The sequence below is a fragment of the Oryzias latipes genome, chromosome 12, assembly GCF_053564925.1.
Source record: "Oryzias latipes strain Hd-rR chromosome 12, Olatipes_Hd-rR_3.1".
NCBI classification, from domain to species: domain Eukaryota; kingdom Metazoa; phylum Chordata; class Actinopteri; order Beloniformes; family Adrianichthyidae; genus Oryzias; species Oryzias latipes.
The window spans coordinates 10,826,417-10,848,924 of NC_136248.1; the positions used below are offsets into that span (position 1 = coordinate 10,826,417).

Here is a 22,508-nt window from a genome sequence, read left to right on the forward strand (position 1 = left end):
TGAGTGTCAGTCGGAACGGACTGATGCCTTGATTTCACGTGTTATTGTAATAAACAGGGACTTGCAGACATATATTAAGGAGAACGTCAACAGCAGCTTGAGAGCAGCTCTTTTACACACGGGTATTTTTTCATTCTCCAAAACGTGACAGGGCCTTCTTTCAAAGAGATTTCAGCTCAATCATCTCCAGTTCGCTCACTGCCTCATCATCAGTGACAAGCAGGGATCTCAGGCAGTCGGTCTCTGCATTAGAAGGGTCGATGAGAAAATTGATCTTTGGTAGTTTCTGTTGCAGGTCCTCAAACCGCAAAGTAAAGTTTCCGTAAGTTGTCACAGCAGTGTCGCGTTCTGCGCTTTATTTATTTTGATTGCAGCCTTCTGCTGTGTGCTCCGGAAAGAAGGAAAGTGGGATGATTGCTGTTTTTAATGTGCACTTTGAAAATCTTCAACTTGTTAATAAAGGAGACAATTTGTGTCAGATCAGGAAGAGTTGTTAATTTTCCCCAGTATATGTTTTTATTCTTTTCTGCCATGAACAATTTTGCTGCTTCCAAAAGCTCATTATAATAAACACAGTGACTTTCCATTCTGTTCAGTAAAAAGTAAGAATGTTCCCATTCTTCCAGAAACGTCCTGTGTTTATCTTTATACTCTGAATTTCGCCATTTTGACCATGAGGGTAACACACAGTCTGCATGCACACCAAATGTTACGTTATTTTTTCCGGCATTGGACGTAACCCGCACAAACGATTGGCTGTCACTTATATGTCCATCAAAACACATACACTACCCAAAATACTTTTATTATTGTTTATTATTTATTTTTGTACCCTCTGATGGATTCGTGTGTGTTTTAAGAGGGAAAAAAACTATGAGATGAGGCACAGTATATTGAAAATGTGATGAGACGCAAAGAGCCGCATGCTTATTGGCTGGCTCGAGAGCCGTGTGTTCGCCACCCCTGCTATAAATCATTCAACCAACGCTATAAAGCGTTCAATCCATTGTTTTCCTGTTTTTGTTTTTCTTTCTTTTTTCTTTCTTTCTTGCTCTCTTGCTTGCTTTCTTTTAGTTTTCTCCGCCATTTTTTGCCGCTTAACTCCTTCTACAATTTTCCCGCTATTTTTAACCATTCAACTATTAAAATGTTCAGCTCGGGGTCATGTGATGCTATTTGAGTGAGAGGACGTACGTTGCCAGCCTCCCGCCATAAGTTCAAATTTAACCTGCTTATTTTTTTTTAATCTTGGAAATCTTTTACATTTCCAATTTCTAAGCCTTTTTTCAACCTGAACGATCTATATTTGATCCAAAAAATGTCGAAGAAAAGTCGCTCTGACTCCAAATCGTCGCCGCCGCAGCCAGCTAGCTTAAATGCTAGCTTGGAAAGCAGCGCTGCAGCCTCCATCGCCCAAACTGTGACAGAGAGGATCGGCGAGTTGATGGAGGAGAAATTCCTGGATCTGCGATCTACCCTGGACAGACTGAATGGTCGTATAGATGACAACACCAGGAGGATAACCGAATCAGAGAACCGGATTTCTGAAGATGAAGACCGTATTACATCCCTGGAGAACCAAGTCAGTGAACTCCAGCAGAAAGTGAAAACTCTGACGGAGCGGTGTGACGATGGGGAGAACCGCAGCCGCCGGGAAAACATCAGGATAATCGGTCTGAAAGAGGGTTCTGAAGGACAATCTTCGGTGACATTCTTCGAATCATGGCTCCCAGAGGTTCTAGGGATGGAGACCAAGCGCGGAGTTATAAAGTTGGACAGGGCGCACCGCGCACTCGGCCCGCCAAAGGAGGACCGCTGCAGACCCGTCATCATCAAGCTGCATAACTTCACTGACAAACAGGGGATCCTTACAGCGGCCAGGGAGAAAGGAGAGATCATCTACAAAGGCAGCAGGATCTACATTCGTCAGGACTTCTCGGCTCAGGTGCGTGAAGCCCGACAGAAGTTTAACGGAACGTGCCAGCGCCTGATCAAGGGAGGGGTCCGGTTCTCCATGCGCTACCCCGCCACGCTCTGCTTCAGCCTTAAAGGAGCGGAGCGGTCCTTCAGGAGCGCACAGGCAGCAGAGGAGTTCCTGGATAAAAACGGTTTGAAATAATTACTGCTCAGATAATTCTTGTCTGAGGTGGTAAACAGACAAAACTTAAACTCAAAAAAACTCAAACTCAAAAAAAAAAAAAAAAAAAAAATCTAGTTTCTTTTTGAGGGTTCCAGCAGCTGTCTGCTTGAAGCTGTGTTGATTACCTTATAGTTAGATCGATGAATGTTAATTTTGTTATTCCATGTAAGGCTAACATGTATGGACCAGGGTTTAACTGTAAATAACTGGGCGGGATGTGTGGTGTAGCAGCTCAGCAGTAGGATTAGAGATTCTGGGGCTGTCTGGTGCACTCTCTGAGCTGGAGGAGATGTCCCTCAGCTTCACTCATCCCAGGAAGGTTGTTCCCAATGGATGGGTAATGTTGTGTGTGTGTTGTGTGTGTGGGGTTTTGTTGCGGGGGGGGGGGGGGGGGGGTATTGTTCGGGGACAGATTGTTAAAGACAGCCATTTTCACCTATTTTGTTTTTTTGTGTGATTTTTCTTTCTATGTATAAGCAGTGCACAGGCCCAAAAAAATCCCAAGAGACCGTTGGTTTTCAAAATGCTAAATGTTACTCTATAAAAACTAACATCAACTCTAAGAACAACAGATGACTGATTTAAAGGTGATCTCACTTAATGTAAAAGGCATCAACCATGTTATCAAACGCCAGAAAATCTTATCCTTTCTCAGGAAGGAGAAATGTCAGGTGGCCATGCTCCAGGAAACTCATCTGTCAGATACAGAACATGTAAAACTGAGGAGGAGCTGGGTGGGACAGGTTTTTTACTCATCTTTTAATTCAAAAAGCAGAGGAGTTGCTATTCTCCTTCACCGTAGTTTACCTTTCAGCTTTGAAAATGAGGTAAAAGACAGCCAAGGGCGTTATATACTCCTATCTGGTCACCTGTATGGGGAGCAAGTCGTCTTTGGATGTGTTTATGCACCTAATGTTTACGATCCTTCTTTTCTCCCTCAACTTATCTCAGACCTGAACTCCTTCTCATCCTCATATGTACTTTTAGGAGGTGACTTCAATTGTGTATTAGACCCAAAAACAGACATGTCTCCCCCACGTTCAGACCGCCTCAAGAAATCTGAAAAAATGTTAGAATTTCTTAGTGACCTGAACCTACATGATGTGTGGCGAATTATGCATCCAACAGATAAAGATTACTCATTTTTTTCAATCCCACATCAAGTTTTCACCCGGATAGACTATTTTTTTTCATCTCAATTTGTTCTAGACAGGATAAAAAACTGTACAATTGGCACTAAATTCATCTCTGATCATGCTCCGGTTAGCATAGTTCTCTCACCTCCCTACCTAGACCCAGCCTGTAGACACTGGAGACTAAACCCAACCTTATTGAGCAGCCAGGATTTTGTAGATTATATTACAAAAGAATGGGAAGGTTTTATTGCCATTAATAAAACTCCAGAGATAAGCCCTTCTACACTATGGGAATCTGGTAAGGCATACATACGGGGGTCAATCATATCATATACATCAGCTCAGAAGAAGAAAGCTCTGAAATTACAATTAGACCTAGAAAAAAATATAGCAGGGCTGGAGGTTCAGTTCAGGCAGCATCCTAGTGACTCTTTAGCAAAGCAGCTGGAAGCAGCTCGCTCTGCCTTAAACCAGCTGCTAACAAAGAAAGCGCAGACACAAATTTTTTATGCTAAACATAGATTATTTGAATCTGGAAATAAACCTGGCAGGTTGCTTGCGAGACTGGCTAAAAGTAAGATGGAAGTCAACATAATCCCTGCTCTTACAGATAGGGATGGAAAGAGGCAAAACAAGTCTACAGATATAAACAAAATCATGAAATTATATTACCAAGACCTTTATAGCTCTCAATGTGAATCCTCTGCTGACAACAGAGCAGATTTTCTTGACAAAATAAAATTTCCTACTCTGTCTGATGAACAGAAAAAAATTCTAAATAATTCAATAAGCAAAGAGGAAGTCTCTGAGGCCATATTTGCTCTGAAGGGAGGCAAAGCTCCAGGACCAGATGGTTTTGGACCTGAATTTTATAAAACATTTTGTAAGATGCTGGTTGGTCCACTAACAGATATGTTTGTAGATTCATTTGAGAAAGGCTTCCTTCCCCCCACATTAAGTCATGCACATGTGTCTGTGATCTTAAAAAAAGACAAACCAGCTGACTTATGTGGGTCTTATCGACCCATCAGCCTTATTTCTGTTGACAGTAAGGTGCTCTCTAAACTTCTTGCTCGCAGGCTGCAGAACTTCCTCCCAACCCTTGTTCACCCAGACCAGTCAGGGTTTGTGCCGGGACGGTTATCCCACAGCAATGTGAGAAGGCTGCTGAATATTATACAGTTCTCCTCTATAAGGAAGCAGAAAGCCCTGGCTGTCTCTCTCGATGCTGAAAAAGCTTTCGATCGGATAGAGTGGGAGTATCTTTTTGACGTTCTCCATAGATTCGGACTTGGGGGTAGCTTTCTTAGATGGATACAAGCCATATACCATTCACCTACAGCCTCTGTGTTGACTAATGGTCGCTGCTCTGAACCATTTGCATTAGCAAGAGGCGTGCGCCAAGGTTGTCCTCTTAGCCCACTTCTTTTTGCCTTAGCATTGGAGCCACTAGCTGAAACTATACGCATGCAAGCTGAGGTTAAGGGAATATCGCTGGGGAACATGGAGCATAAGATTGCTTTGTATGCTGATGACATCATTCTATTCTTAACATTACCTAAACAGTCAATTCCCACTACTCTTAAAGCCTTTAACAAATTTAGTTCTATATCTGGTTACAAAATTAATTTAGCAAAATCAGAAGCTATGCCATTGGGAGGCCTGAGTAAGGCTGACGTTCCCAATGATTTCCCATTCAAATGGACTGTTGGTGGTTTGCTGTATCTCGGCGTGAAAATGTCCCCAGATCTGAACGATATGTTAAAACTGAACTTCTCCCCCATCTGCACACAGATAAAGAAGGATCTACAGCGATGGCATAAACTTCCGCTGTCGATGTTGGGTCGAATTAGTTTAATCAAAATGAATGTTCTGCCACGTCTCTTGTATCCTCTGCAGATGCTCCCTCTATACATATCAAAGAAAACTAACAGAGATCTGGAAAAGGCCTTTACCAACTTTATATGGCTCGGGAAGAAGCCAAGACAGAAACTTAAGATTTTGCAGTTGCATCCCGATATGGGTGGTCTCTCGGTACCAAATATAATTTTCTATAACTGGGCCTGCCATGCCCATCATTACTGGCTGTGGCTACATACATACCTAAAGAGGGAGAACTGCATTGACTCATGGGCATGCTCTCCTCATTCTCCCTGGGGATTGATCACCTGTGACGTGGCCAAAATCCCACTATCTGTTAGAAAAAATCCTATTATTTATAATGGTATTAGAGTTTGGCGTGATGTGTTAAAGCACCTGGGAAAGACAAAAGTTAAGTCTTTGCTTTCCCCAATAACTCAAAATCCTGATTTTCCTGCTGGTGTTGGCTCATCTGTATTCTCCTCCTGGCGTAATTTAGGAATTAATGTAATTGGCGATTTAATTAAAGACGACACTGTTATGTCTTTTCAACAATTACAAACCACATTTCATGTTCCTCAAAAACATTTTTTTGCATATCTCCAACTGAGACATTTTATTTCTTCTCATGTTGTTTCCACATCCGCTGTTAATGATGTAGAAAAGTTCTTGGGGGATCGCAAAGACAGGAGGCACCTGATTGGATCATTTTATTCTCTCCTTAACTCTTTAGGCATATGCCTCCTTCCAGATATTTCCCGTAAATGGGAAATAGACTTAGACTCTCAATATATAGAAGATGATTGGCAAACAGCACTCCGCTTGATTAAATCTACGTTCACGTGCAACAGACTAAGAGAGACTCAGTATAGAATAATCCACAGACTCCACATAACTCCTGTTATTTTACACAAAATTAATCGTTCTCTGTCTCCTTTGTGCTTGAAATGTAATTTGGAGAGAGGAACATATTTTCACTGTTTTTGGGAATGTAGGAAAATTTCTAGATTCTGGAATCATATTTCATCTGTGATCAGTGAGATCTTCAAATTAAAAATCAAGAAGGATCCAGGTGTCTTCCTGCTGGGCCTTCCCTCGAGGAAACTACAGATTCCTACTGCACATTATAAGCTTCTGGAGAAACTGCTTTTAATCGCTCGGAAATGTATCTTGATACAATGGATAAAGGAGTCCCCTCCCACTGTCACTCTCTGGTACAGAGAGGTGTTCAGTACACTTCCTCATGAGAGGTTACATGCAGTTATGGAAGGAAGGGAGGAGATGTTTCTTACAACATGGTCTCCATTTTTAAACCATCTGCCTGCCGACTTAAAGGGTCTACTTTTACAGGGACAAAACATTAAGCAATCTTCTTTAATGCCTTGTTCATAAACAAACTGGTCAGTGGACTGTAACACCTGTGGGAAAAAAAAAAGTTCACATCCTTGTATGTATTATAACTGCCTGTATACCTTTTTATTTATTTTTTGTCTTTATTTAGTTTTTATCCTTTTTATAATTATTTTTGTTTTAATTATTTTACTTGAATGGCTGTCGTAAGTTGAAGGGTGGGGGGGGCTGACATATTTTTGATACTTGATGCTTAAACTGTTCAAATGTTTTTGTGTTCAAATTGTTCAAATTTTGAAAACAATAAAAAAAAAAAAAAAAAAAAAAAAAATGTTCAGCTCTTCCAGCTTTTTCCAGCTATGACTTTTGGTTCTTCAAATCCTTGAACTTTTCAAGATATTCCAGGTCTTCCAGAATTTTTGCCTCCATTGAAATACATGGGGACTCCTTGGTGCAGAAGCTCACTGGTTCCAGACCCGGCGCTGGCATTTTTTTCAAAAAATGAATTTTTTATTATTGTGCCAATTTCACTTTACTTATGTTCAACTTTGATCATTTCTTTCTTTCTTTATTTTTGCCAATTATTACCCTTAAGTTTCACCTACGTTCAGCAATATAGCATTAAACCATGCATTTTCTTCTGGAAATGCAGCTCCTTTTAGGTATATTTGTTATATTTTGTACATTAAAACAAATGCTCTTACAAATATAAAAAGCAGCAATGAAACAAATAATACCAAAAAAATGTAAAATTAAATTTTATTTAATTTTAATTTCATTTTTCATTTTTCATTTATTTAGGTTTTATTTAATTCAATTTGGTCCTTAGGAGGGGTGGTACAGACAAGAGAAAAAAATGCCTTTTAGGGGGTACTCCAGACCTATTTTGTATTTTTAAAACTATTGTCAAGCATTTTTTTCTCTTATTGCTTTTAGATTTGGTCTCAGGATAGATAAATTTAGTCAGAAATGTTGTTTTTTTAATATTTCTTAATGTATATTAACCTTATAACTTAATTAATCATTCTTATTTTTTCCACAATGCCAAAGTAAGAACATCAACTGACTATGAGAATTGGTGAAAAGTGGATTATATTGCAAACATTTGCTGTATTGCTCTTTTAGAGCTTTTCGAACATGTGAAATCGCAGTTAATGGGACTGGAAGTTGGCATCTTTACAACCTCAGATTAGCTTTGTGCATGAAAAAGCTGCCAGGAAGAGAGAGGGAAAGACTGCTACAAAGAAAGACAGTGGGAGGCAGTATGGCTCCTTAACATAGGGTGAAGTGCAGTGCGAAGTCCTTTACTCCTGTCATGCTTACCTTTACAGTGGTAGAAATGAGATACTGTGCAAAATTTCAGACCTTATAGTTTCATAATACTTAATGAACAATACTTGATGAAATGCAGGGAACATTTTTCCCCTTGAACTTTCTGAAATACCCTCTTCGTGGATTTAACCAGTCTTGCAAGATGATCTACAGGGTCCTCTTTTTCTCAAAAAGGTAAGTTATATAAATGTTTTTAACCTTTGGTAAACTCTAGGCTTGACATTTAATGCTGTAGGACTCTTAACTTCCAAAAAGTTGTAGTTTAAGTCATTGCAAACCATTAGTTTGTTAAAGCCCATTATAAAAGTTTTAAACCTCAAGTTGTTTTTTTATCTTTAGGACAATAATAATCTAAATAGGATGTTTTGTAATAGGTAAGCAAATGTCTAAAGAATAAGTGGAATACAACTAAACATGCACGTCTCTAATAAAAACTATTAGGATAGTAGAATTTAGTGCACATCATTTGGAAAGTAATTTTACCCAAATGTGTTCATTTTGTATTTAGGTACGTTTAAACCACATAATTAATAGTACTTTCTTTTTGGTAAGCTGGGAATATTTGTTGAATTCTTACTCAGCTAATGTTCTTATCATATTGCTTTTAAACTAATTTTTCACAATTTTAGCTTCCTATACTGACCAAACAAAGTGTTTGAGACCTTAAGTTTAGGTGGTTAATGTAACTGACACCCTTCTATATTAAGAACAAATACAATAATTTGAAATATTTTTTACCACAAATGAAACTGAAGCTAAATTGGATTCTAGCACGAAAAGCTAACTTGGTGCTTCCCCCCTTTTATTACCATATTCTTTCAAATAAAGATACTTATACACATCATTAGGATGGCATCTAGCACTCTCTATAACCTTCATCTGCATGAAAGACAAACTGACAGCAATCATTTCTCTACAGACTAACTAATTTAAAAATGAGGCAGAATTTTACAGCTATGTTCCAGTTTTATTGAACTGTTAGAATATTTGTCACGTTTGTCTAATTTCATCAACTCAAACGCACTTTTCAGTTAAAACTAACACGTCAGATTGGCCATTACTATTTTCTAGCCCTGTGAGCTTCGTCCATTTAAAACTAACTAATATCTTCAGTGTTGCAATATCAACATTTGTCCTGTGTGGGATGAACTTGGATGGGTATATTAGGAATGTTTAAGATAAGGAACTGTGATAAAACAGCTGCAGATAAAACAACAGATAAAACATTTGATTATTTTTTATGGGGACTTTTACCGTATTTTACTCATCAAACAAAAGCCAATGATCTTTGGGATTTGTTTTGACAAATGCATTGGTTACAGTATAATTTGTCCATATGGCTCTGCATCTTTAACATTTTAAATATCATTCAATATTGAGATTTACTATATACCACATATTGTCGATCAGTCAAAGCTTTCCGACCAATCAACTTGGCAGAATGTGATTAAGTGATGTGGCCTGAGAAGCCAGAATTGTCATCTAATTACTGTGCTGGTATTTAAATAGCTATAATTGTACACATCCAACCAGCTGCATGTTGTTGTCTTTTCTACCAACTGTCTTTGTGACTAAAGTTGGTTGAAGAATCAGAAAGTCTTGCCATTTTTTTTGTATTTTATGACTGGTCTTTAGTCAATATTGATTTTTTTTTTTATGTTTCCATTCATTCGTTCGTTCGTTCGTTTGTTCGTTCATTCATTCATTCCCTTTGTTAAAAAACAGCTTAATTTGTCACAGTATGGAATATACTGGTCAGGTTATTAAAAAATAAAAAGATATCTAGTAAATTTAAAATTCTTATATATAATTTGATGTATTATTTTAGTTAGTTTTTCTGGGATTGACTTATTAATAAATATGTACCATATTCAATTGATTCAAAAATAGTTAACATTTTAAAGAATAATTTATGAAATATTACAATATTTTGGAAACTGGACCAATAACACAACATAGCTAAAGGATGCAACTAAAACAATTTGGGCTCCACATAAACACAAACCAACTCACACCATAATTTATTCAAAAAAACACTGATTTGAGCAATACTTTGATTTTCAGCAGATACATTCAAATTTATGCCATGACACTAGTGCTCATCATCTTCTATCAAAGGAGACGTCTGCATTTTATTAAGGCCATGGAGCTCCAATCTTCTTTCACAAGGGAGCGGCTACAGATGAAGAGATTTTGGGAAATCGTGGTTGGTGATTTTACAGAGAAATTGTGATCCAACAATACCGCATGACACGCTCAGTTTTTGATGTGCTGTGTGATGCTATGGGACCTCTTGTGGCAGCCAGTTCCTATCAAGAAGTGCATTGTTGGTCAAGTCATTCATTTTATTCGAAAAAAGTGTTTTCGTTGCTGTTTTGCGAAAAATTTCAATTTTCATATGCCTCAAAACCCTCTTATCCAATTGCAAGGTTTTTTTTTTTGACAAATGCAAGTTTTTTTAATGTTCGTGTTTGTATTTGGTGAATTTGTCGCAAACCGAATTCAAGCAATTTCATAGTCAGTGGAAATGCAGCTATTAATAAATACCTGGGTACTGAACAGTGCTGAAGAAGTTTTCCAGATTCCTTGAACAGAAAAAATACACAAAAATTTCTTTCTACATTTCTTTTATATAATTGCAAATGAATTCAGGCATGAAGGGGTTAAGCAGATAGGTAGCTTGTAGACACACTGCTTTTAAAAGAGTTAATTCAGTGACTTTCTGCTATACTTATTTTTCTTTCATTTCAGATTGTGAAGACCAACTGTGTGGTTGCTTGAGCTTTTTTTTTTTTGAGGTTTTATAAAATATTCGCAATCTTACATATGCCAACTTTTACTTTATTTCATCTTTAAGCGTAAATGTTATAAGTAAGATTTGTGTCCGGATGCTTTTGAGAAACTGCTTTTTCTTAGTATGTACTCTGACATCATAAAGGTGAAACTCAACCAATGTTGTTCCCATCACTTCTTTTTAAAATAATTTTTTTATTGTGTGTTTTGTTTTGATTGTATTAAACTCTTACATTTGAAACCTTGCAGGGGCGAGAAGTGGAATCTGATAATAGGCAAGCCTGGGTGAAACCAGAGTAAGTCAGAAACTATCCCATGACTTGTGTGATTCCTTTGAATCAACTAAGACGAGCGACTGCTGAAAACTATTATTTAAAATAATTTATAAAAAACACAACACCAAAACAGGAATTTAAGTTGCTGACATCTACAGTAATTAACATTTTTGTGCCAAAATAGTTATTTGAAGCATGCCATGTAAATTCTGAATTACAGTTAATCCCAGCTTTAGTATTGGTATATAGATAGTTTAGTATTATTACTCAAACCTCTTTGTTTTATGCTGTTTTTTCTTGGTGGGCAGTGAGGGATCTGGTCTGTATGGAATTGACAGCATGCCAGACTTGCGAAAAAAGAAACCCATCCCATTGGTCAGCGATGTGGTCAGTATCACCCTCCATTTTTTGTATTTCCATTACTTATTCATCATTCTGTCTTTTTTTTTCTTGTGATTTTGGATTAAGAGAATAATTTTATATTTTCAAAGACTAAATAGTTGTAACAAAAGTAATGTTTTTATCTTAACCCTTGTGCTATCTTAGAAGACCCCACCCTTGCATTGACGTGTTCTCCCTACCATGACAAAGTTGGATAAAGGTGGAAAGATTTCATGTAATCCGTAGACACCAGTGAAGATCACAAATCATTGAAGAAAAAAGGTTAAGCGCACTGTCTAGTGGGTCTAGATGACCCAACTCCCAATGTTAAAGTGCCTAGGATAGCACAAGGGTTACAGCGGAATTAAGATTGAGAGTGTAATTGGCACATGGACACAGAAATGAAGTCAGACTAATTTCTTTCTCCCTCCTCTCTTTAACCTGAAACTATTCCCCACAACTCTCTTGAATGCATTCATTCTGCTTGGTCAGGCTATGGTAAGTTAAAGATGGAAGTTGCCACTCCCTTTCTGGACTGAAACTTTAAATATCAAGTAGGACAATAAAAAGAAAGACGTTATTTCAAACAAATATGCAAAAAACATATTGATCTTCTTCTTCATGCTTACTAAAAATTAAAACAACCATGCAACATGTGTAATGTTTTCTTCCTACTTGATATTAGTAACAGCTTATGTAGTTAAAAATGATGTCCTTTATCTCTTTGGTTCATGTTTTTCCTCAACCGCTGGGCCATCTATAGATAAATTCTTAAAATTCTATTACTAACAAACAAAGGTTTTTTACCTTGTTTTATTATTACCAGGAATCTAACTCTGCCTGCCTACTAACGCTTTTGCCTTTTTCAAACTAACTCAAACTGGATTTCTGATAATTTGAAAAGAGTTCAAAAAAATGGAAAACCAGCAATTCGTTTAACCATGTTGACCACCTTTAATATCTAGTCTCACCATTTGCTATTTGGGCAGTAATGTGACAGCTTAGCGTGTTGCGGGTAGGACAAGTATTTGCTTACTAGATGCAAACTCATGCAAATATTTGTTTGGGACATCTCGTTCAGTCTCTCGTTCAAGCCAGGAAGGCAGGGATCGCCTCTGCCATGGCTGCACGGTCCTCATTCAAGGACGAAGAGCTGGTGAGTGCAGTTTTTAATCTTCTCAAAATGGCAGAAAAAACTTAGTCTGGACTTATTCTTTAATTTAAAGACTTGACCTGGCCCTGAAGTCCTTGAATTTGTAGGTTGAAAGCTTCTTGAGGTGAAATGTCTTGAAGTCAGGATGAACATTTTAAAATATTTTCTGCTTTGGAACCATCCTGGAAGAATCAGAGTCCTCCCAGATATGATCTCAAGATGGTTACATTAAAAGTTTTTGCTAATAATGTCTCCAATGGTTTTTCGTACTGTAGACTTCACTCCAATGATCTTCCATTATTGTCCCTTTATAGAAAAACCATGTGTATCGGAAGACCCTGCAGGCACTTATTTACCCAATATCCTGCACAACACCACATAACTTTGAAGTTTGGACTGCCACCACACCCACATACTGCTATGAGTGTGAGGGGCTGCTTTGGGGGATTGCTCGCCAAGGCATGCGTTGTTCCGAGTGTGGGGTCAAGTGCCACGAGAAGTGCCAGGAGCTACTTAATGCTGACTGTCTACAGCGTGAGTAATTTCCAAAATAGGCTTTTAATAGTCTTTTGTCTTTAAAGATGAATTCATGCCTATTTTCTTGTCAACACCATTACCCCCTAAAGTTCTGGGTATCTTTTTCTTTTTCCGGCTTTTCCTAAACTCTTGCGTTCTTGATATTTGCTTAGGTGCTGCGGAGAAAAGCTCCAAGCATGGAGCTGAAGACCGAACTCAAAATATAATCATGGCTATGAAGGACCGGATGAAAATTAGGGAAAGAAACAAGCCAGAGATCTTTGAGCTTATAAGAGAAGTGTTCAACATCACTAAATCCTTTCACATGCAACAGATGAAGGGTATTAAACAGAGTGTGTTAGATGGAACCTCAAAGTGGTCGGCCAAGATCACGATCACAGGTATCCCATTATGTGATAGTTTTAAAGAATGACTACATCTGTATATTGATCACTTCCTCTTTCTTTTATTTCACTTCCTCATTTTATTTATCGTTGTAGTTGTCTGTGCACAAGGACTTCAAGCCAAAGACAAAACGGGATCCAGTGATCCATATGTTACTGTTCAGGTGGGAAAAACCAAGAAAAGAACCAAGACCATCTACGGCAACCTAAATCCAGTCTGGGAGGAAAAATTCCACTTGTGGGTCTTCCGCTTTTTTAAGTAGAAACTAGTAAAATCTTTTGACCCAAGAATTTTTGCACCATTGTGTGTTGTATATTTGAAATTCAATTTTATGTCATAGCTTTAGATGCTTTTCTTTAAGAGTAAAGGGTCAGGTTTATGATCCTTTAATTCAGCACATAGACACAGCCCTATTGGTACTGATGTCCTAAAATGTCCAGGCATTTCATTTTTCTTGAGTTGCATATCGAGTTCAAGTTCTGTTTTGTTGAAAGGACACAATTTTGTTCCGCAGAATGTTAGTTTGCTCTTCCAATCATTTCTTTGTTTGTTTGTTTTGTTAGTGAGTGCCATAATTCATCAGACCGAATTAAGGTGCGTGTGTGGGATGAAGATGATGATATCAAGTCTAGGGTGAAGCAACGTCTCAAAAGAGAGTCTGATGATTTCCTTGGACAGAGCATCATTGAAGTTCGCACGTTGAGTGGAGAAATGGATGTGTGGTACAATCTCGGTTAGTATAAGTGCTTCCTGCTGCTATCAGAATCCCAGGGTTTGTAACTAGTGCTGTCATGGGATTAATTTTTTATGCAATTTATAAATCATGACCTGTAATTCATTAATCTATTTTTAATCACAATTATTTTTAAGTTAATTAATTGCTGTGGAAAGCCTCATTTTGAGGTATTTGCATTTAAATCTGTGACGTGGCACAGTAAAGGATTAAAATACAGCTAAAAAAGTGGCTTAATGAAGTGTTTATTATAATAGACTTCAAGCCTTTACTTCACTGTGGACTGAACCTTTTTTCTTCAACCATTTGTGATCTTCACTGGTGTCCATGGATTACATGAAATACTCTTCACCTTTATCCACCTTTGTCATGGTAGGGATAACAGGTCAATGTAAGAATGGGGTCATCTGGACCCCATAGGATAGCACAGGGGATAAGAGGACTTATAGCTGTCCCACGTGATTTTCCTTGAACAATTGAGAAAACAAAAACAAGCAAACAAAAAAAAAGAAACATCTGAGGTGCTCTTATTTAACATATCAAAAAATAGCAGGAACACTTTTCTGAGCAATCCCAAAAATATTGACCACAAACCTCTTATTAATACTATATATCAATTGTTGATATACTTTATTCCAAAGTTTGTAACAACAGCAAAACAGTTGAAAAGACCAGGCGATTGTATAGTTTTATTTAACCTGTTTGGTAAATGTGATCATTTTTAAGACTGGGATAAAGCTGAAGAGAAATAGAGAAGTATGAGATACTCTGTAGTGGCACCATATGAATTGAACAATTTAGACTTTGGACTTTTTGTTTTTTTAATAAACATGATTCATCTTCTGGACAGAAGCAAATATTAAGAGGTGAACCTTCCATTTCCATTTACTAACATTGGTAGTGGGGTCATCTGGACAGTGGGCTGAACCTTTTTTCTTCAATGATTTGTGATCTTCACTGGTGTCCATGGATTACATGACTCTTCACCTTTGTCATGGTAGGGATAACACGTCAATGTAAGGGTGAAGTCATCTGGACCCCATAGGATAGCACAAGGGATACAACGACTTACAGCTGTCCCACGTGAAGATAAGATTAACAAGATTTTAAAAAGAAAAGACACCAAAATGTATGTAATTGCTTAATCACGATTAACGCGATAATTTGACATCACTATTTACAACATATACGAGCTAAGAGAGAAAAAAGTGATGAGTATACCTTTTACTCGGGATGAGACAAGAACAGCAGCTGGGTTTCCATTAGCATTAAGTTAGAATTGTTGCAAAAGTATTTTCCGTCTGTAAAAAGGTTTCGTACTTGTAAAACAAATTTTCCGTTAAAAAGTTTTTTATTTGTAATTAAAAAATTGTGTGTCTGTAAAACTGTTTCGCATCTGTAGAAAAAATTATCCATCCGTAAAAATTCTTTTTCCGTTTGTGAAACCTCACGTGCACATACGAGCATGCGCATCGATTTATAATGACAAAGCCCAAGTTACAAGTACAATGCTTTTGCTTCTCAATATACTGACCAATCAGCAGCCTTTCACTGTCACCCAATCAGTGCACTGCTTGGATCAGCTGATCAGATTCATGACATGACATCTATGCCAGGAAAAAAACCAAAACAAAAAAAATGTTTCTTTATTTCACACAAAAGAAAAAAAACAAAAAGGCGTAACATTTCTCCAGAATTTCCTTAAACTAATAAATATTTATAAACAGTACAGACCAAAAGTTTGGAGACACCTTCTTATTCAAAGAGTTTTCTTTATTTTCATGACTATGAAAATTGTAGATTCACACTGAAGGCATCAAAACTATGAATTAACACGTGGAATTATATACATAACAAAAAAAGTGTGAAACAACTGAAAATATGTCATATTCTAGGTTCTTCAAAGTAGCCACCTTTTGATTTGATGACTGCTTTGCACAGTCATGGCATTCTCTTGATGAGCTTCAAGAGGTAGTCACCTGAAATGTTTTTTACTTCACAGGTATGCCCTGTCAGGTTTAATAAGTGTGATTTCTTGCCTTCTAAATGGGGTTGGGACCATCAGTTGTGTTGTGCAGAAGTCAGGTGGATACACAAATGATAGTCCTACATAATAGACAGTTAGAATTTGTATTATGACAAGACAAAAGCAGCTAAGTAAAGAAAACGAGTGAGCATCATTACTTAAAGAAATAAAGGTCAGTCAGTCCGGAAAATTGGGAAAACTTTGAAAGTGTCCCCAAGTGCCGTCACAAAAGCCATCAAGCGCTATAAAGAAACTGGCTCACATGCGGACCGTCTCAGGAAAGGAAAACCAAAAGTCACCTCTGCTGCGGAGGATAAGTTCATCTGAGTCACCAGCCTCAGAAATCACAGGTTAACAACAGCTCAGATTAGAAACCAGGTCAATGGCACACAGAGTTCTAGCAGCAGAAACATCTCTACAACAACTGTTAAAAGGTGACTGTGTGAATCGGGCCTTCATGGTAGAATATCTGCTAGGAAACCACTGCTAAAGACAGGCAACAAGCAGAAGAGACTTGTTTGGGCTAAAGAACACAAGGAATGGACATTAGACCAGTGAAATCTGTGCTTTGGTCTGATGAGTCCAAATTTGAGATTTTTGGTTCCAACCACAGTGTCTTTGTGCGACGCAGAAAAGGTGAACGGATGGACTCTACATGCCTGTTTCCCACCGTGAAGCATGGAGGAGGAGGTGTGATGGTGTGGGGGTGCTTTACTGGTGACACTGTTGGGGATTTATTCAAAATTGAAGGCATACTGAACCAGCATGGCTACCACAGCATTTTGCAGCGGCATGCTATTCCATCCGGTTTGCGTTTAGTTGGACCATCATTTCTTTTTCAACAGCACAGTGACCCCAAACACACCTCCTGGCTGTGTAAGGGCTATTTGACCAAGAAGGAGAGTGATGGGGTGCTGCGCCAGATGACCGGATCTCCACAGTCACTGAACCTGAACCCAATTGAGATGGTTTGGGGATGATCTGGACCGCAGAGTGAAGACAATAGGGCCAACAAGTGCCAAGCATCTCTGGGAACTCCTTCAAGAGTGTTGGAAGACCATTTCAGGTGACTACCTCTGGAAGCTTATCAAGAGAATGCCAAGAGTGTGCAAAGCAGTAATCAAAGCAAAAGGTGGCTACTTTGAAGAACCTAGAATATGACATATTTTCAGTTGTTTCACACTTTTTTGTTAGGTATATAATTCCACATGTGTTAATTCATAGTTTTGATGCCTTCAGTGTGAATCTACAATTTTCATAGTCATGAAAATAAAGAAAACTCTTTGAATGAGAAGGTGTCTCCGAACTTTTGGTCTGTACTTTATGTAAGGGTTAATGGCCAACGAAGTGTGCATTATCACTTTTTAACACACGCCGTGGAAGCCTTAACTGTCTGACGGTAAGCAATACCCATTCCATGTGTGTAATATTCATTTCATGTGTGCATTATTCATTTCATGTGTACAGTATTCATACTCAATTCATGTGTGCAACATTCTTTTTTTCTCTCTTTTCTTTTTTACTGAACAGTATTTAGTATTATCTATTTTTAATATTTATCAGAAGAGAGCTGCTGGAAACAATTTCATTGTGCACGGCATAATGACAATAAAAGATTCTGATTCTAACGTGCCCTCGCCTTAACAACGTAACTGAGACTGCGCCCAATGACCCGGTGCGCCCTATAGTCATGAAAATTAAGGAATAGAGAAAATTCTCTCTGTATCAGCTTCCCAGTCTAAGTATATTCAACACATGCAGCATTCCATATTCCATATCATTCCATCCAGCATTCCATTCAATGTCCCAGACAATGACAGCAACATAGGGCAAAAATGTGGCAGTAATAGCAATGGTTGGGAGCGGAGAGATGGGTTCCGAACACCAACAACCCTAGTAGATGCCAGGATTCCAAAACCTCCCAGAAGACCCTCTCCCCTGCGTCTTTCCGACCACGGTCAGAAAGAGAAAAGTCAGCGCAGGAAAGGTTCAACACTTCCTTGTCTAAATTCACGGGCTGTGCCTTTTCATCTGCCTCAAAGCCAAAGTTAAAAATTTCGTCTCTTTGTGTCAAACATGTTCGCCACCCCTGCTGTAGATCAATGTGCGTGCTCACATGTGTGCGTGACATTTTTAGGGATAGACAATTTTATATATATATAATTTTTATATTGGATTCTATATATATGGAATCCTTTTACAGACACACAAATCTTTTATTACAGTTAAAAACTTTTTTGCAAATGGACAATTTTTCTTTTACAAGTACAAACCAAAACTACCAAGAAGGCACATTCCCTGACAGACCATAAAATCCTGCCAGATGTGTGAATTGCCATAGCCAGCTATGTGAAGGTTTTATTTTCCTCTTCATGGGAAAGGAAACATTTAAGACAAGTATCGAAATAAGCTTCTTCCTAAAATAATATACATTTCTGGTTCCATTAACTGCAAAATTATGTTGAAAGTATGACCTATTTTCAGATTAAGACCTGGTCAGATTTGAATATTTGAATATTGATATTAGCAGAGGCCCCATACCGTGGGGAAGAACACTTTTCCATTTACTGTCAGTTTGATTTTGGAACTTTCTGTCCAAATTCAATCCACTCATCATAATTTCTTGTCACTAAACCCAACTACATAATTTTAGTAAGAGTCTTTTGGGGGATGGGGGAAATAAATGGCACTATTGTTCTATGAGTGTTTTTTTGATTGTACAATAACAAACAAATATGATTCTCAACAGAAAACGGGAAAAACAGATTGACAATTCCCCGCTGGGAATTAGAATTGTACTATTGTAGAATTATGTGCAACAGTAGTATGTCATTATACTGACATTGTTAAAAGATGATTTAGCAAAATGTGAACATAAATGTTCTGGAAGTACGCTTCTTTTAGTATCTTAAAACAATCAGGCGCTGTAAATAGTGATCAAAATACAATTCTTTGCTTTGATGTAAGAAAAAATAAGAATTGACTGAGCAGTAATTAAACAAATTCAAAACGGTTATTTTACTTTGTCTTTTTTTGATTTTTTACTTTTATCGTGCCTTTCAACGAATTTAGTCATCAGTTAGCCTTAATTGAATTTTTTTAAATTGTATACCTAAATTTAAATTTAGCATGTGATGATGATGTTTTTCTAAAACAAGGGGAAATGGCTCAATCTGAATTATTGCTTCTGTTAAAAGGAAAATATTTAGCACAATACATGCATTTGATTAAAAAAATTATCTGTTTTCCTTCTTATCCTCCCACCCCAGTTTTAATCTCTTCTTAACATGAGATTATCTAACAGTATCTCTCCAAATGGAAATCGACCGGCATAATGACATGTAGAAATTGCTTTTAATAATATCCCTGTCAGGGCAAATAGTAGTGGGGAGCCACAAAGCGCTCCACCTCCAGAGAAGCTCTGATTCAAAAGTCTTAGGCACACAGCCCACTTAGAGCTGCTAGCTTTTCAGCACCATCAAACTGTAGAAATAAACCCCAATATAGAACTGTTACAAGCATGTACTTAACATTGGGTTAATGGATCTGGTTTCATGTTACACTTTTGCATAGATTTGGATGGTAGTTATGAGTTTGTAAAATGCACATGTATTTCATTAATCCTGTGTTTGAATACAGAGAAGAGGACGGATAAGTCTGCTGTGTCGGGCGCCATTCGCCTCCAAATCAATGTGGAGATCAAAGGAGAGGAAAAAGTGGCTCCATATCATGTGCAGTACACCTGTTTGCATGAGGTACTTAAAATATTGAATTGCTTTTGACAGATGTTTAATGAGGTACAAGAGTTCTACAGATCTGATTGATTTGGAAAGGATTAAAAATTCTACACAAAGTATTTCAACAATTTTGTAATCATGTTCCTTGTCAGAATAAAAAATAAACTAACTCATCCTGGTCAAAGTTTTGAAATTGTCTTCAAGGGCCTATATCTGGGCCCTAGTGGCTCCCTGCAGCATTTTCAAAAATGTTTGAAAATGTAAAAAGATGGGGGATAGAAATATATATTTTTTTTAATATGGTTTTTGTAGGAGGAAAAACAAGACAGAAACATTATTAACGTGTTTCAATGCTGTAAGAATGCGTAGAAAAAAACTTTGTAATGCAAAGCAGGTACGTCACTTGCATAGGGCAAAACGGGAGCCAAGCTGTCAGGAAGTCGAGCTGTCAAGAGTTCCAAATAGTTCCGGTTCTGGGTTACAGCACGTACGTGTGTGTGGCTCTCTGCGGGTATACAACTATCTTCAAATGACTTGAAAAGTAGATTTTCTCCAAAAAAGAGAGCTGACCATGGCCCCTAAGAAAAACCATGACTACGAAGACCTTAAAAAGTCTCTTGATGATATCCAAGCTGCGCTGTATCCATTTATGGAACAAGTGACAGCTAAGCTAACTTCGATCTTGGAGCTAATGGAAGACTTCCGAAGATTCCAAGCTCAAAACGAGGAACGAGAAAACCGGGTCGACATTCTGGAGAAAAGACTGGACGATGTGGAACAAGTAAGGATGAATAATGTCATTCTCGCTGGAGTACCGATCAAACCTCAGGCAAAGCTAAATGCAGCTGGAGCTAGCATTGCTAATGCTAATAGCACCAGCATAGCTAGCGGCTCTGAAACGGAGTGCGGTGCAGAGACTCTGGAATGCCAAGTGGGATCATTTTCTCACGTCTAAAGGGATTTCCCTGGATCTCAACACCATCGAGACCTGCCACCTGCTCCCCAGGAGAAAGGAGACGGATAAACCAGCGATCCTCATCAGGTTTGTGAATCAAAAACACAAGCTAGCTCTGATCAATCAAAGGAATAATCTGAAAGGATCTGCTGCTTATCTGAACGACCATCTGACCAGAAGGAATGCTCAAATCGCTAAACGTGCTAGGCTTCTCAGGAAGCGTAAGCAGATTGAGAACACTTGGGTTAAAGGCTGCAGGATTTACCTCAAACCACTTGGTCCACCGGACCGGTCCAAGGTTCTGGTTGTGAACACCATGAAGGACTTTGAGAAGTGTATGATCACGGTCGTCTGAAACAACATGGAGTAATAAATCAAAGAGTCATATAATTTCAAGAAATATGACGCCTGAATTCATCATTTTCTCCATAAGTCTGAAGTGACCTGATTAACACCAAAGCTCTGGGGCCTCATTTATAAAACTTTGCATAGGATTTGCGTCAGAAGTGGCGTACGGATGAAACATAGGACATGCGTACGTACAGAAATATTCGGATTTATAAAACCGTGCGCACGCACATCCTACGCATCTTTCCCTTAATAAATCACAACCAATTCTAAATGCAGCGCAGCTTTTGCGGCTTTATGACACGCCTATAGTTGCCCATAAATAGTCCGTGAAACGCCCACAAATGAATATTCATTGATTGCGAAACCATGGCAAACACCGAGAGGAAATCAAACAAAACGTAACTTCACTCAATGTGAAGAAGAAGTTATCGTTGGCCAGGTGGAAAAGAGGAGAAAAGTGTTGTTTGGAGGGCACAGTGTGGGCATTACTAATGCCAAAAAGCCACGTGAGTGGCAGACGCCGTTAATGCTGTAGCCTCACAACCTCGGAGCGTGGCCGCAATAAAAAAGAAATGGCCGGATATCAAAGTCGAGGCAAAAAAACCTCTGGCGCTGCATCGCCAGAGTGTGTTTGCCACGGGGGGGGCACACCGGAGCTGACCCCTCTTGATGAGAGACTAGCAGCAAGAATGGGGGAATCCCTTAAGTGGAGTGGTGACTGAGGCGCAGGGGGACGCCGACACGCCAAATGCACCGGGTGACACACCCCCAAAAGCCCGCGGAGGTCCAACAGGACGGCTCGAGGAAGTCTGAACCGGTTCATAAGCCACTCGTCCTCGTCTGCCAGCAAGTCTTCTTGCTGTCTAAAGATGCGTTTACTCCGAATTCTTCCATTTGCCACATCTTCTAAGAGCGGAAGATCAGCCATTGTGCGTCATTACGCATTGTGATGGGGCATTTTATTCCCCTCCATTTAATTACATCTGACAAGCTACAGATGTCGGTAATAATCAACGTGGAAATGGGAAATTGATCCGCGCAAATGTAATTTCTTTTTGCTTTCTGAATGGTTGAGATATCTGCTCCGCCAGACGGACACATTGACGAGAATATCAGTTTTGTACATTATTTCATTCTGTTAACTATATTATTTATGAGGATGAATTGCACAACATGCCAATATTGCAGAACATATTTCACTTTTCTTTTTGCAAATAAGTGTTCATTTGAATTTCTGTTGTAATTTTCGTTTGATTTTTTTTTTTCACTGCTGATCGATCAAACGGGTGTTCGTGTAGGCTGTTAATTGAAAGACTTGCTTTGTGAAGTCTTCATGTTATTTCTGAGAGGCAGTATTGTCATTTT

The 22,508-nt window shown here is 38.4% G+C and overlaps 1 protein-coding gene across 11 annotated transcripts in view; it reads left to right on the forward strand.

The window, feature by feature from the left end:
* Positions 1-22,508, forward strand: part of unc13bb (unc-13 homolog Bb (C. elegans)) — a 187,451-nt gene that overhangs the window by 71,156 nt on the left and 93,787 nt on the right. For 10 of the 11 annotated variants that reach the window (XM_078956187.1, XM_078956188.1, XM_078956186.1 and 7 more), the window contains 8 exons: positions 10,861-10,907; positions 11,195-11,273; positions 12,349-12,423; positions 12,735-12,954; positions 13,110-13,337; positions 13,437-13,578; positions 13,905-14,074; positions 19,740-19,855. In XM_078956187.1, the coding sequence (XP_078812313.1) occupies positions 10,861-10,907; positions 11,195-11,273; positions 12,349-12,423; positions 12,735-12,954; positions 13,110-13,337; positions 13,437-13,578; positions 13,905-14,074; positions 19,740-19,855 (1,077 nt within the window). The remainder of the gene's footprint in view (positions 1-10,860; positions 10,908-11,194; positions 11,274-12,348; positions 12,424-12,734; positions 12,955-13,109; positions 13,338-13,436; positions 13,579-13,904; positions 14,075-19,739; positions 19,856-22,508) is intronic. The other variant, XR_013659497.1, reaches the window with a different exon arrangement.